Source organism: Porites lutea, chromosome 2 (genome assembly GCF_958299795.1).
Source record: "Porites lutea chromosome 2, jaPorLute2.1, whole genome shotgun sequence".
NCBI lineage: Eukaryota > Metazoa > Cnidaria > Anthozoa > Scleractinia > Poritidae > Porites > Porites lutea.
In genome coordinates this window covers 36,470,062-36,484,292 of record NC_133202.1, presented here as the reverse complement: position 1 = coordinate 36,484,292, position 14,231 = coordinate 36,470,062, and the positions used below count along the sequence as shown (strand labels likewise).

General features: G+C 39.3%; 2 protein-coding genes across 2 annotated transcripts in view; both read right to left on the bottom strand.

The window, feature by feature from the left end:
* The window catches only part of LOC140928512 (leukocyte receptor cluster member 1-like), a 137,705-nt gene that overhangs the window by 119,900 nt on the left and 3,574 nt on the right, over nt 1-14,231 (bottom strand). The gene's annotated exons all lie outside the window — the stretch shown is intronic.
* LOC140926946 (uncharacterized) lies at nt 8,566-13,934 on the bottom strand. Its single transcript, XM_073376620.1, has 3 exons — nt 13,913-13,934; nt 12,257-12,349; nt 8,566-9,316 (listed from the first exon to the last, which is right to left on the bottom strand). The coding sequence occupies exons 2-3, from the start codon at nt 12,347-12,349 to the stop codon at nt 8,603-8,605; spliced, it is 807 nt and encodes a 268-aa protein (XP_073232721.1). The 5' UTR covers nt 13,913-13,934; the 3' UTR covers nt 8,566-8,602.

Sequence of the window (14,231 nt, the reverse complement as noted above, 5' to 3'; positions counted from 1 at the left end):
AAATGCCCGGCCCATAAAAAAAAAGGCTGTGTATACTTTAGTACTTTCCCATATATTCAATTCATATCCTTGTAAGAGTTGGATCGGATCACAACTTACGTATTTTTTAAAACAATTTATTTAATTTCTGTAAACCTTCAAGCGGTTGCAGGCAGTAAGAAGTGTTACTTCAGGCAGTAAATTTTACCAGTTACTGCCTGATAAGGAGAACACTGCTTATACCTTACTCAATTTGTTTTTCAACCAATGGAGAGGTTTTTTTTAGGCTTCAAAAATTTTGAACAATAAAACAGGTACTAGAAATTAAAAAGAGAGAAAAATGAGACAGGTGAAGGAAAAAGCAAACTGGAAAAACGTGTTCCTCCTGGGGCTTGAACCAGGCCCCCAGCTTTCTTGTTGTATCTAATTTCTATCCCTTCCACCTCAGTGAGCCCATTGCGCAGGCGCGGCAATAGCAGCAACACTAAAATCGTCCGCATTTCTGATGCGTTAGAGGGATTTCAAAAGCGCGCCCTTAGGATAATTCTTCCGAATTTACATTATGACGAGGCATTGATGCTAAGTAGGCTTTTGTATATTATGCTAGCATTTTTTCAAGCATTTTAGTGAGGCAAAAGCATTGAGCATTATTTGAGCATTTTAGTGGCATTTTCCCCGGAAAATTAATTTTTCCAAGAAAATAAAATAGAAATTAACTTTTTTCAGGAGCCCATGCCCCATGAGCTCCTGCTTTTTAAAACAAAATGAAGACTAAAATTCAAAATTCACAAATAACCTAATACAGCTGGTTTTTTTGGCTGTATTTATGAACTTGTACACATTGTCGTTGTTACTTGCAACACTTGCACATTTTTGTAAGAAATTAATTAAAAAAAAACGTTTGTATAATGAGCATTATCCAAGCATTTTAGTGACTTTTTTGGGGAGACCGAGCATTTTAGTGGGAAAAATGGAGCATTAAGATGGAGCATTTTAGTAGGGAAGCAAAAGCTTAATGTACAAAAGCCTAATACTAAGTGGCCTGCCGTCTTAAGAAGACCGTAAGGCTGCTGCTGCCTTGTTTAAAACCATTCAACCCTGTGTTTGGCCTTGCCATGAGTGGAAGGGGAACTAACATTCACTCATACTCGTTACGAAGCTGTCGGAACTATAATAACAAAATGTGCAAGACAAAAAGATTGTCAGAATTTGTATCTGTGAAATATTTAGATTTTTTGTCACAAGATAAATGTTAATTATGTAATTTGCGCACGATCCTGTTATCCAGCTCTTAGCTGCAAGGGGTTCTGAATAAACAACTCTACTCTACTCTAATGGACAATAAAGCAAATATATCTTCTTGGCATACTGAAGAGTGTGCATGAACTTGGTCACTAGAGCACATTGATCAACTTGGTCAAGATTTTCTTTCATTGGTTGAAGCACATCAACTTTTGATTTTCAATGAATATTTGACATCAGTGCCTTAACCCACTCCCCTCTGAAACACCTGTAACTGCCCATGTGGAGCTACATCTCTTCTACCATTTGTGATGTCATCAGTTTTGACGGTCAAGGACAACTTTGTCCCCTAACTTGTACAGAATGAGCACAATTCAGTTAAGGAGGACGGAGAAAAAGGCAAATAACCATGTAACATTGACCTAAAATTTCCAATAAAATCTAGTTCCATTACCTTTCCTTTCTTCTACTCCTAAAAACTTTTCCCACCAAAATGAGGCTCACTAAATGCCCAGCAGAATAAATAAAAATGAGACAAAAAAGTGAAAAAGAGGCCAGGAGAGAAAGTGAAAAGAAAAATTCAAGACTGCTGCATCACATTTAAACCCAAAAACTATCTTGAAATTTTGCTTCCTGCACACGTCCGAACTTAAGCGAATACTTTGCATCTGGATAAGAAGGCTGCAAAGTGTACAACCTGTAAATGGCTTTGTGGTAAGTTTTACCTCTTTATAGCCAGACAGTGAGTAGAAAACCACTGGAATAGCTTCAAAACATGTTTTTCAGCAAAATTCCCAGGGGGTGAATGGTGAATGGGTTAAGTCACAAAAATGACTCTTTTATTCGACTAAGGTCTGGTAGAAACATAGTATACTAATGTTACAGGTCACATTATTTTGATTTCAGACAGGTATATTTTGTTGTATTCTTGGTTGATTCTCAATAATTTCCTTTGTTTCTTAGGGGCAGGAGACAATGGAAATAATTGAAAATTGAAGTAGGTTAAATCAAAATGAACCTGAAATCAAGATGGACATGTTACATACATCACATTAGTTGCCATGGTAATGACCTCATCCTAGATTTGCCCAAATAGTGTTTTGAAAAACTTGGCCCAGGGGATGAATAATCAATTCAAAGGTCTGAAAAACTGCTGTTGTGTATATTAGAGATCAATGTTCCAATTCAAACTATCAGTTAACAAAACAAAATGGACTGGTTTGTTCACTAGGACCCACGCTTTTAATCTATATAGTTTGACTTGAATATTTGATTTCAGGCCTGAAAAGTTACTGGGACTTTCGAGAAACAGTTCGCCCCAGAGTATTTCCGTATTTCGAAAACATTAATCTCGATACCAGTAACATTTTCTGCTCACATTCACAATGAAACACATTTACTCCCAGTTTAATGTAAAAAACCGACTAGTTGGGTCAGTAAAACAACAAAAGAATAAAACGCTTCACAAGTAGGTCACTGGGATGAAACGTGCGAAATATAGCGCTGACGGGGATCGGGGAAGAGACCACTGAAAGTGAAACCGGAAGTAGATTGGCAAATGTTTAAGATATATAGCGGATCAGAAAAAAACGGTTTAGACAGATGCATAACCTCTGTTAAAATATAAAAAAGAACACACAACACACACAAAATAAGCTACGGAAATGTGGGGAATTTCGCAGAAAACTGTTATAGCAACACCATTTGTCGAATGATCTGTCAAGGGACAGACAGTTGACGTTAAATGACGTGGAAGCTGTCTTGGTAGAAAACCGTTGTACGACGAACTGAAAATACGACATTTCGTTATTTCATAATCAACAAGGACTTCAAGAGATTTGTCCTCCAACAAAAAGGGAACTTAAATTACGGAATAGCTACACAAAGACTTTGCATTATATATAAACATGACCTCAAGCTCACTTGACTACTAAGCTCAATATATGCGAGTATCGACTGAGCTGAAACTTTCCTTACCTTCAGTAAAACAGCTATTGTTACTATCCTGGAAGATCTACAACAATAGTCAACATAGCATATAAGTCACAGCGTCGCTTCGTTCAGAAAAACACTCAAACAGTCCAGTTGTATCCGAGTGATTTCGACTCATGTTTACAACGACATGTATAATGAAGTGAAGTGCTAAGACATGCCAAGGCATGATGGGATATATCCACCCATTCTTTCCCTTCTTTCTCCTTATTTTCGTTTCTGTTTCGTTTCTCCCAGCCTGCAACTCGACCCCTTAACTCGAACCTCGCGCTAAGTCGAACCAAAATCGATTTCCCTGGATTTCCTTCATACTTTTTCTGTAATTTTGCCCACGGTAACCCGAACCGCTCGTTAACTTGAAGTAAATAGGAAAAACTGTTTGAATGCGGAGGTCCACGCGAGTCAAGCAACGCGTAAATATTTGATTCCTCTTGCCGGATCTCCCATCAAGGAGATACTGAAGCCAGACATCACTTAAAGTGTGAAATTAAACAAAACTGAATGCAGGGCTGGCACTACGGCAAGGGCTGATTTATTATAGGCCAATATCGGCTTACAAAATTAGCCTTCCTCAGGGCCAGAACTATACCGATTTTCTCTCTAGGTATAGTTCTGGCCCCGGTTGTTCAAACGTTGGATAGCTCTATCTACAGGATAAATCACTATCCAGCGGATAAGTATTACGGAAATCAATTACGCTATCCGGCGGATAGTGATTTATCCGGTGGATAGCGCTATCCAACGTTTGAACAACCGGGGCCTGGCCCTGAGGAAGGCTAATTTTGTTAGCCGAAATAGTTAGCCTTTAATGAATTAGCCCCTTTGAAGTAAAGTTTGTTTCCCTTCAGTTCATTTCTAAACAATTTTACCCTCGATAACTCGAACCATGCTAAAGACATTGATAACTGTGAAGGGTGACGTTGAGTTGTTGACTCTTACAAATCCATATGTGAAACAGCTTTCCAAAATAATACATCTGCTTAGAAGGGTCAGACCCTTTTGGCAAACTATTTCTCGAAACAGTAAAATGCAAACTCTACTAAAGGTTTTGTTTTGTTACGGTACGTTTTGATTCATAATCTAGAGATATCATGCCATTTTCACTTGACATTTCTACAACTAATGTGATTAAAATGTTCACTGTACATTAAAAACCGGTTTTTTCTTTTTTTCTGGTCAGTGCTCCGAACTCTCGATAACTCGAACTTTTTCCCCTAGAAAATCAACTCTCTAGCGGAATTTGTCTTTAGTCTATACAAATCTTACATATTGCAACGTAGTATGGAGTTCTACATATTCTACGAACCTTAACAGAATCTACTTGTTACAGAAAAGAACTGTTCGAACAATCTATGCAGGGCTCCTAGCAAACCTCTTTTTCAAAACCTTGGCATTTTTGACATAATTTATAGTTTACCTCAGGAGCAACTTCATTCCCAGGGCGCTTTTCCAAAGCCATGGAAAAGCGCCCTGGGGACGAGGTTGCCTCAGGAGAGAATAATGGGACAGAGAGTGGATCTTAGAGCGTTGGCCGAGATGTGTGAATTTCAGTAAAGTTATTTTTGAGTCTGTAATAGGCCACTTCCGAGTTTCAAAACCCCTCACTTTCACTATGAGGCCAAGTGCACAAGCTTTCTTGTGAAAATGAGTTTTTTCATGAGAATGAAATTAAAAATCATTTCCATATCAAAGGCTAAGCACTTAACCTCGTTTTGATACAGAGGCCCGAGGGAACTCGGAAATGGCCTATTAACGTCGACAAATTATTATCGATTGTTTGAAACGTCATGAAATGTCATCAAGTTCACGCGCGACTGCCTCTGAGCAAACAATGCAGATATCGTGATGGCGACTGTTTGATTCCCTCTTGACATGACACTAAATTAGGGACTTGTCAGAAATTAGCAGGGGGAGGGGGGGTGGAAACAGAGGGAGGGTCACAACTTTTTGAGACTGCAGAAAAGGGAGGGGTTATGAAAAAATGGCCGTTCAAAGGGGGAGGACCATGCAAATATGTGTCTGTGATCATGTAGAGGTTCACCCATAGAAGAAAAAAGAAGTTCTTTATCTTGTAAAAAAAAAAAAAACAGGGAGAAATAGGAGAGTCGAGTGATCAGCTGTCAGAATCAGAGTCGGACTCTTAATGCTGTCATCTAAAATGTATGTAAGTAGCATTACAAAGAGCAGATTAGAAATATATTTTGAGCTTTCATAATACTGACTCACCCTGGTGTATTGCAAGAAATAGATTTAATCATTTATACAAGAGGGGGAGGGTCATGATATCTTAGGCCAAGGTCAAGGGAAGGGTTAGCAAATTTCACTCCCATTGCAAAACAAAAAAACCCATCATAGCTCTAGAATAATTCAGTTTGTATTTTATTTCTCTATTGTTTTTGGAAAATATTGAGGTCTGTGCTAAGGCCCATGGTCAAGTATGGTCCGGCCGGCGGCAAAGGTGACCCTGAGCATAAGACTGAGACTCAGGCCACCACGCTTATGGCTAGGCGGCTCGGCCCCTCAGATGGCGTCGACCTCGAGTACATCCACTTCCACCACTTCCAGTGCCGTACCGAGAGCTTTAATCTCTAGAGAACGTGTTCCTAAAAGTAATACCGGAAAGTACAAGGAAACAGGTAACTCAGATCCAAAGAACATGAGTCCTCGTGATCGAATCGAAGAATTCCCAGGGGAAAATTTGTGTCTTAGAGGTTGAAAACTGTTTTGCAATGGGTGTAAGGAGATATTGAGCTCTAAAAAGAGCATTCTCAAAAACCACTTGGCTTCCAAAAAACATGCCGCAGGCAAAGACAAGTTAAAAGTGACAAAAAAGCGTGATCATGTGCGCACATGCGTATTTTCCACGCTAAAGACTGTAAGACTGGAAGGTCTGGAAGGTGTACTATATGAATGTTCATTAAAATCAAAATTGATAGAGCTAAACTACTGATGATCTTTATTTTACTTAAAATCAGTGTAAAATCTAAGTAGCATAATTTCGTTCACAGAGAGCATAATTTTCAGAAAGTAGCATAATTTTGGCATAATTTCTAAAAAAATACGAGCACTGCTAAAAGCATAATATGCTTTTTTTTCGAGCACAATCTACCAAAGCCTAGGCTCGGATGCTTGAGGTAAGACGTCGTCTTCCTATATTATTCTTTTTCCTGTTTACTTGAAACGTAGAAGTTCAGCAAACATTTCCTTTTAAATTTGTTTGTCATAAATCTACTTCGATTTTTGAGCCAAAATTTCCTTGTTAGAAAACGCTGAGTTCACGAAACGGCTTCTTCTACGCGAATACACGGGAGTTGTAAACAATCCATCGAGCACAAAACTCAGCTACAGTAAATTGAAAAACGCCGTATTGAATCCTTCCAAGTCTTTTCTTGCCTTAATAAAAGTCAGCCCTAGGATTTTGTCGACTTTTAAACGATCGTTCTCTAAAAAAATGGGAAAAACACCGAGTTCCCACGTTATCCACTCGCTAGGAGGTGAATATTGTTGCATAGTCCGAGATAGCGAACCAATCAGATTGCTTAAATCACCAAGATCACTGAGTGTGTATATACTAAAGCACAATAGACTGGGCATTTCCTTCTGTCCCATTTTTCTCCCTTGTTTGCCTTCATTTCAGATCGGATCCTTCATGTGCATGCGCCACCATGAAATGTTACCTCTCTCTTTTCAAAACTTATTTCAAACTGGAAGTCAAATCCATGATTATTCTTGGGTTGCACGTGACGTCACCAAAAATAAAACTAAGAAACTATCGATTCTTCTGAGTTTCTACTTTCACGAGGTATTACAGTACCTAAACACCTTTACATAAACAAATTTTTAGTTCAAAAGGGTTCTTCGTTTTGCAAGAGGGGACGCTTGAATTTCCAGGCTTTTGCGTGACGCTGCATTTAGCTGGCGGCCGGGAAAGCTATTATGTGGGTTTAAAACATTACCGATTTTGAGAGATTTTGCAATCTAAACATTCCTTGTCTCCGAATAAATATTACTGTAATCTTTATGAGTTCCTCAAGCGAAGAATTCGAGCATTAGTAGGAAAACTCGAAAACAGATGTTTCTGTTGGTATCCGGCGGCCATATTGGTGTTCCTGAAAGGGACACCAACATGGCGTTTCCATACAAAGCTTTATAAATTTAGGTAAACCGTTTTTCCCAATATCTCGCATTTGAAATATTTCAAAGACCTGATTCTTGGCAGGGGTTTTTGTATATTTATCTTTTTTCATTTCCCAGATTCTAGTCCTTCTGTATTGAATGGTTTGCATTTTTATTTTTCATTGCGTGACCGTGCAGGCCGAGAATTCTACCAGTGCCGCGTCATACCGCCTTCATGCTGGGGTCACGTTTTTACACTAACGAGGTTGAGTCGTGTTTAGCCTGTCAACACTTAATTTCAAAACCGTTGATTGGTCACTTACCACGCGAATAAAATAATGGTAAAGGAATGTTGTTCGCGGTTGAGCAGGCGTTTGTTAGGAGGGACGAAATACAAGCTCTCCTAAAAACGCCTGCGTGGGAGGCTAGAGCATGGACGAAATGTTTGCGAGTGCTAAAGGAAGCATCGGAAGAAGGTTCGACAGCTACAGTGTCAGGAACAGTGTATTGATCATATCCCATATTACCTTTTGGGATTGTCGCGTGCACATTTTTTCTGATGAAACCTTTCGATAGACGCGATTGATCTGGGAAAGGGAGCGTCCTTCTCTCTCCCCAACCCTCGCAATTTTCTGCCTCATTTTTGGCGATCTCTGCACATCTTGAAGCCTGGAACAGGCCAGCTTGCTACTTCAGTTTTTATTGAAATCCCTTGGAATTTATGAAAACGGAGGAAAGCAACATCAGTTCCTGCAACCAAGTATGAACAGTCTCGAGGTTGGCTGTTCTTACTGGGCTGTACCCATAGATTTAACTCAGACCATGGTTTTCTTCATTTTTACCAATAAGCAAATCTTTTTTGATAAACTTCATTGTTTCCTCGTTTTAACTTCAAATTATACGAATAGGGGCAAAGCACAATAAAACAAAAAGGACAACTAAGGCTTATCTCCATGATCGTTAATGACATTTTATTTTTTTCTTTTCCCGCCTTTTTAATACGGTTACAATTAATACTAGAACTACTAGGTATGATCGGCTCAACCTTAGAAAGGTAGAATTGACTGTAAATTTTTAAAAATCAGCAGTTTATTCTAAAAACTCAAAGTTCCTTGAAGTTGTTTATCCGGCTTTACTACAATAAGAAAGGTATTATCTAGGCTTTTCAATAAAAGCTTATCGTATATAGATTGATTTAGAACAGTAAGAGACGTTTGTTACAGTACTGACCAGGCAACTAATCTAAAGACGGGAAAAAAGAGAAAACAGGGACTTAGCGAATTCCAATAGCGGTGGCATGAAAGCCAAACTTGCTCCATCGGTTGCTAGAGGTGTAGGTTCCACAACCACCAAAATGCAGCTCTGTCAAGAAGAAGAATTCGTTCGGCATGGTGCGATCAGGATGGGTGATGGGAATTGCTTTGGAGCGCCAGTCTACCGCCACGCGGCTTGTTTCAAAGATATGCCAGCTAGCACCATAGTTACTGGGAGTTTGCAGATTGTGGTTGGGCATGAATGCAAAATAGCTGTTGGGATTGGCATCGCAATTTGTAAACTGGACTGTGTGCCCATTGGATCTGAAGCCTTGAACACTTCGGTGGCGTGCAGCTGATGCAGGAATAATACCGAGGAAGATGTACTCTTTCATGAAGGCGTTCAGTGGCGTGGTGTAACCCTGGAAGCTGTTGATTAGCACACCAAACTCTGTGTTCGCGAACGACGGATGAGGCTGGATCAGAGTGTATGCCTCGCTACGATCAACCTTTTTCTGCAATTTAAGTAGGACGTTCTTTTTGTTTCGAAATAAAACTTTGACGATATTTCCTGCATATGGTAATCTAGTGAAGCCACGAGGAAGAAAGGTGAAGCCTCCACCATGAATTGCCATCTCGCAGTAAACATCAAAAGGCTCTTCGTCGACCAGGGGCTGTATCTTATACACACCACTTGGTGAGTTAGGTGGAAGACTGAAGCAGTCTTTGGGAAACTGACAAAAGACAACTGACGGTCAGTAATGTTTACTTGTCTTCAAGTCGAATTGTTAATATGGGTTCAAAATTGCCAGACGTAAGGCACGTTTATCCAGATTCCGGAATACGGGAAATTTTTGCTTGTGGAACTTGAAATCCTGGGCTTCGAATCCTGCACTTAGCTTAAGGAATCCGGAATCTCGCTAACGACTGGAATCCGGAATCCAAGTTCCACTAAAGATGAAGAATCCGGAATCCAGTACCTTGAATCTGGAATTCACAGCGTGGAATTCAGAATCCAAGACTTGAATTACCTTACATGGAAACGGGAAAGAAAGTGGGACGAATGATAGCGCGATTTTGACCTTGAAATGAAAACGCGCGAATGAAACAGAAGCAACAATTTGATTGGTTTATCGAACGGGTACAAACACCGCGGCTACTGGTTAGTTAAGCAAACGCTCTGGTGAAAAAACTACCATATGCATAAGAACTCGTTCAGACTGAAAACTTATTTTTAAAAAAAATTTGACTGCCAGTTAGATTGGAATAACCTATTAGGGTACAGTCAATAGTTACATGGAAAGAGGCGGGGAGGGGGTGGGGGGGGGGGGGGGGGGAAGCTAGTGCGTTTTGAATTTGCTTGACTTTTTTGAGTTTCGAGTTGTTTATCACCAGAACTGCTACCCCTCCCCCAATGTAATATTATTGCCTTGATTAATGCAGTTAAGGTTAGTTCCATCCATTAACTAGAATTAAAATGTTGCGCTTGCACATTGATTTCATCTGTTGGTAGTCTATGCAGTATTTAATTTAGACACAATTTTAAGAACACCTTAAGGTGACTCGACCCAGTTTTTTTGGGGGGGTACCATCCTACTTTGAAGCTCTCTGGTATCCTTACCTTTACTTTTATCGTAAGTCTAATACATAGAATGGATAACATATAGATCAATCTACAATATAACATAAAATTTTTGGCGATGGGAGTAAATGTCACGTAGTTATAATGCCACGCCCCTTTGAGGTCTGAGTCGAAAATCTGCTGTTGCCGGCATTTTTTCGTGAAAATCTCTCGGCTACACATAGTGCGCATTAGTGCCTTGCGCTGAACAGAGTTTCATCAAAATCGCAAAGACCCAATTCGAGAAATTCAGCGGTTTCCAAATTTAGGTCATAATTTATTCGAAAATGATAAGCAAACTTTACACGGATTATATCTGATAAACTATGAGATTCATCTTCCGAATATGATAATTTTGGTACAGTGAGACAGGCCATCGCGTGATACATAGAGGTTTAACTCACAATTTTTAATCAATTCTCGTGCTTCTTGTGTCTTTGCAAAAAAATCAAGAAGTGCTACACACTAAATCTTCTTACTATTAAAAAAATATCATTTTTTCATAGGTTTAATGCAAGCCAATAATTAAACCAACTCGTGAAGGGAATCCCTTCTATTTTCTTATACTAAATTATCATATCTCGGTGAGCATTCGGAAGTCAGCCAAGCGTGGTCATTGCACGCGTGCTGAACAAGAATGCTGTATAATGACAGATTAGAAACAATAGACAACTCCCAAAGCACAAACTCAGCCAAAACGCTAAAAATCTTCAATGTTTACTCAAGTTTGGGCTTATAGAAGGTAATGTCACAGTTTTTCAATGACCATGAAATTCAGAGTCCGGGTTGTTAGTTAATCAATTGCGGCGCTGAAAAAATTTGAAGGAAAAAAAACTACGAATTTTTAAGAAAATGCTTTTTTCGTGAGATTGACTCTTAAACGCTGACAAACGTCAACAAATAGCGAAAACTATAATTTCTATATGTTTGCTTTGCTCGAAATCGCGCGCATTTACAAGGCCCTAAAGCGTTTTGCTGACTTGCAAGGACCCATCTGTTATAAGGATGCCCAAAATAAAGAGATGAATCTCATAGTTTATTAGATATAATCCGTGTAAAGTTTGCTTATCATTTTCGCATAAATTATGACCTAAATTTGGAAACCGCTGAATTTCTCGAATTGGGTCTTTGCGATTTTGGTGAAACTCTGCTCAGCGCAAGGCACTAATGCGCACTATGTGTAGCCGAGAGATTTTTACGAAAAAATGCCGGCGACAGCAGATTTTCGACTCAGACCTCAAAGGGGCGTGGCATTATAACCACGTGACATTTACTCCGATCGCCAAAAATTTTATATTATATTGTAGATTGATCTATATGTTATCCATTCTATGTGTTAGACTTACGATAAAAGTAAGGGTGGGGATACCAGAGAGCTTCAAAGTAGGATGGTACCCCCTAAAAAAAACTGGGTCGAGTCACCTTAAGAACATTTTCAGGCTGATTTTGCTGAAATCATCCGATATATAAAAACAAAATCAGCCTGAACCCCCAAAACACGTGTTCTGTTTATGCGGGTTTTTACCCTATTTGTCTTTAAAAACTGATGAAACCTAGAAGAAAAAACAAATTAAGATGCACTGCTGTACCTGAGCCTTGTGTGCAACTGTTGATAAGAAGAAAGTTTACGTCTTGCTTCTTAAGCTTAAACATATTCACTAGTAAACACTTATGTCTGAATCATCCGCCATTTTGACTACTGGGTGTAGTGACGAGCTGGAGCGGCACTGGAAATGAAAGTTTCTGAAAATGGGACGGCAGTTTTCGGTTTGACTGGACCGACCGGTCAAAGAGGACCACTTTGACCTGAAAATTTCCACCTGGGCCAAACCTTTCCATTCACGTTTGGACCCAAATTTCCGGAAATTTTGGCATAATGGAATACAACCGAAGAGTCCATGTTTTCGATGCTTTGGCTGATAAAACTAATAACGGACCCTTCCCCAAACCATTTTTCACGGTCATACGTCGCTCTAACGGATTGATTTGCAAAAGGAAGTATGCATTTTGATTACTGATATTTGCCAAGAGTGTTTTGAAACCTTTAAATTACCTCATCGCAGCCGCAGCACCCATTAACACCAACGGCCTCCTGCTGTATTACAAAACACAGGAATAGGAACAGGAAACTCAAACGTGACATCATCTGCAATTAAAAAAAAGTTTTCAGGGTTCGGCAGTTCCAATGGGTGAAATTCATTTAAGATAATGATCGTTTACCATTCCTAAAAAATTCTGGAAAATCCAGTAGAAAAATAAATGGTACACGACTTTTTGGGTCGTTTCAAGGGAAAATTTCCCTGAACAACGGAATATCTCTATATGAAGTCCAGTTTTTCCGAACGGAATGTTCCAATCGGAAATTCGTGTTCCATTTCTTGAAAGCCATCCGATTGATACCAGACAGAGTTTACCTTTCCGCTATTTTTCGGCAAATAAAACTGATTTGTAAAAAGGGTAAACATGATTCCGGGACGAAATTTACCAGTCCGTGAACCCACTAACCTCTGCCATCAGGCGGTGCAAAAAACGCCTCATCGCAGGTTATGACTAGACCGGTTTGCCCATGTAAATGTTTAAAAACCAGTACGATCCTGGTTAGAAGTCACTTAACACATTTTCCAATCGGAAATTCGGCGTGTTCCATTTCTTGAAATCCATCTTTGATAACTGTGATTCCAGGACGAAATTTACCGGTCCGTGAACTGACCGATCAGTGCCCATGTAAATGGTGAACAACCAATGCGATTTAAAAGTCACCTAACACATTTTCTAAGTCACGAACTACCAAAAAAGGAAAGAAAAGCGATATTCCGAAGGAGTGCATACTTGCTGTAAGTCACGCGGCAGTTGAAGACTTGTTCCGCCCGGTCCTTTTGAATTTCGAAAAGACCTATTCCAAACTTTGGACACTATAAAGCGCTAAAATGAGTCAAAATGCCCCTTAGCTTGTGGGACCTTGTAGGATTAAAACCGGGATGAATTTTTCGACGCGGTTATACAGTCGAATCTCCACCGACGGCCACCTGACTCCAGAATGGGCAACCTCTCTTCAACGGCCACCTTTTTGGGCGAATAGTCGATAAATTGACTCCTGTTTAAACCTCTCTTCAACGGATACACTCTTCTGTCCCTGAGGTGCCATTTTGGCCGTTTTGGAGAGGAGGGGTTCAACTGTAGTGTGTTTCTATTGCAAATAGAGCTTATCTTCCAGTATAAAACATATCTGATCACCAGTGAGGGGCACCCAACGGCGGTTTCCAACCATGAAATGCATTGAAAACTGACAGTTTTAGGCTATGCAGAGGGTATCCAGAGTACTTTTCAGAAGCATTCTAAGCAATGCTCTTAAATTTGCATCTTTTAGGTCATCCTAGGGCAACTTGTCCCTTTCCCAAACGTTTTAGATGCAATTTAAAGTTTTATGATAGATATATTGAATTTTTATGATCCCTCTTTCCATGGCATTTTCGAATTCAAAAATCTTATCAAAAATAGCTTAGCTTGGGGAGTGAAAAATAAAGTTTAAAAACTTTAGAAAATCGTAGGGAATTTATTAGATAAGCTTCATAAATTGTACATGAATAGAACTGTCATGTACAAATTTTTTAGCCTTTCTCAAGCTGTAGAAAATTCTAGGCAATATGTTCTTCTCCCGCAAACAGATGTTTCACAGAAAACAGTCGTTGGGTGCCGCTGAATCACCTACCTTTTTGTTGCTTAGACGCTGAAACGTGATTTGAACTCAAGCTGTAGGTAAAAAAAAATGATTTTAAATACTAGAGTCTCAGCAGTAGTTTGAGGCACTTAATAATGTGTTCCGTGTCAGCTGTTAAAACATTTCATTTAAAACAAGGAATTGACGTTCATCCTTTTCAAGGTAAACGTTTTTGTTGGAATAACTAGATCAAGAATTAACCAATATAGCCAAGTCTGTGTTCTTTTTTAAGTTTTTCTGAACTTTTTTGATCATTAACGTGACCTTTTTTATTACAGGCATCAGTCAAGGAGTAAAAGGAAATCCAAAT

Bases quoted from the DNA above. Each gene is read 5' to 3' on its own strand.
- LOC140926946 (XM_073376620.1), bottom strand. From the start codon at position 12,349: ATGATGTCACGTTTGAGTTTCCTGTTCCTATTCCTGTGTTTTGTAATA. The intron at 9,317-12,256 runs GTAATTTAAAGG...GTCTTTTGTCAG, and splicing joins GGTGCTGCGGCTGCGATGAG to TTTCCCAAAGACTGCTTCAG.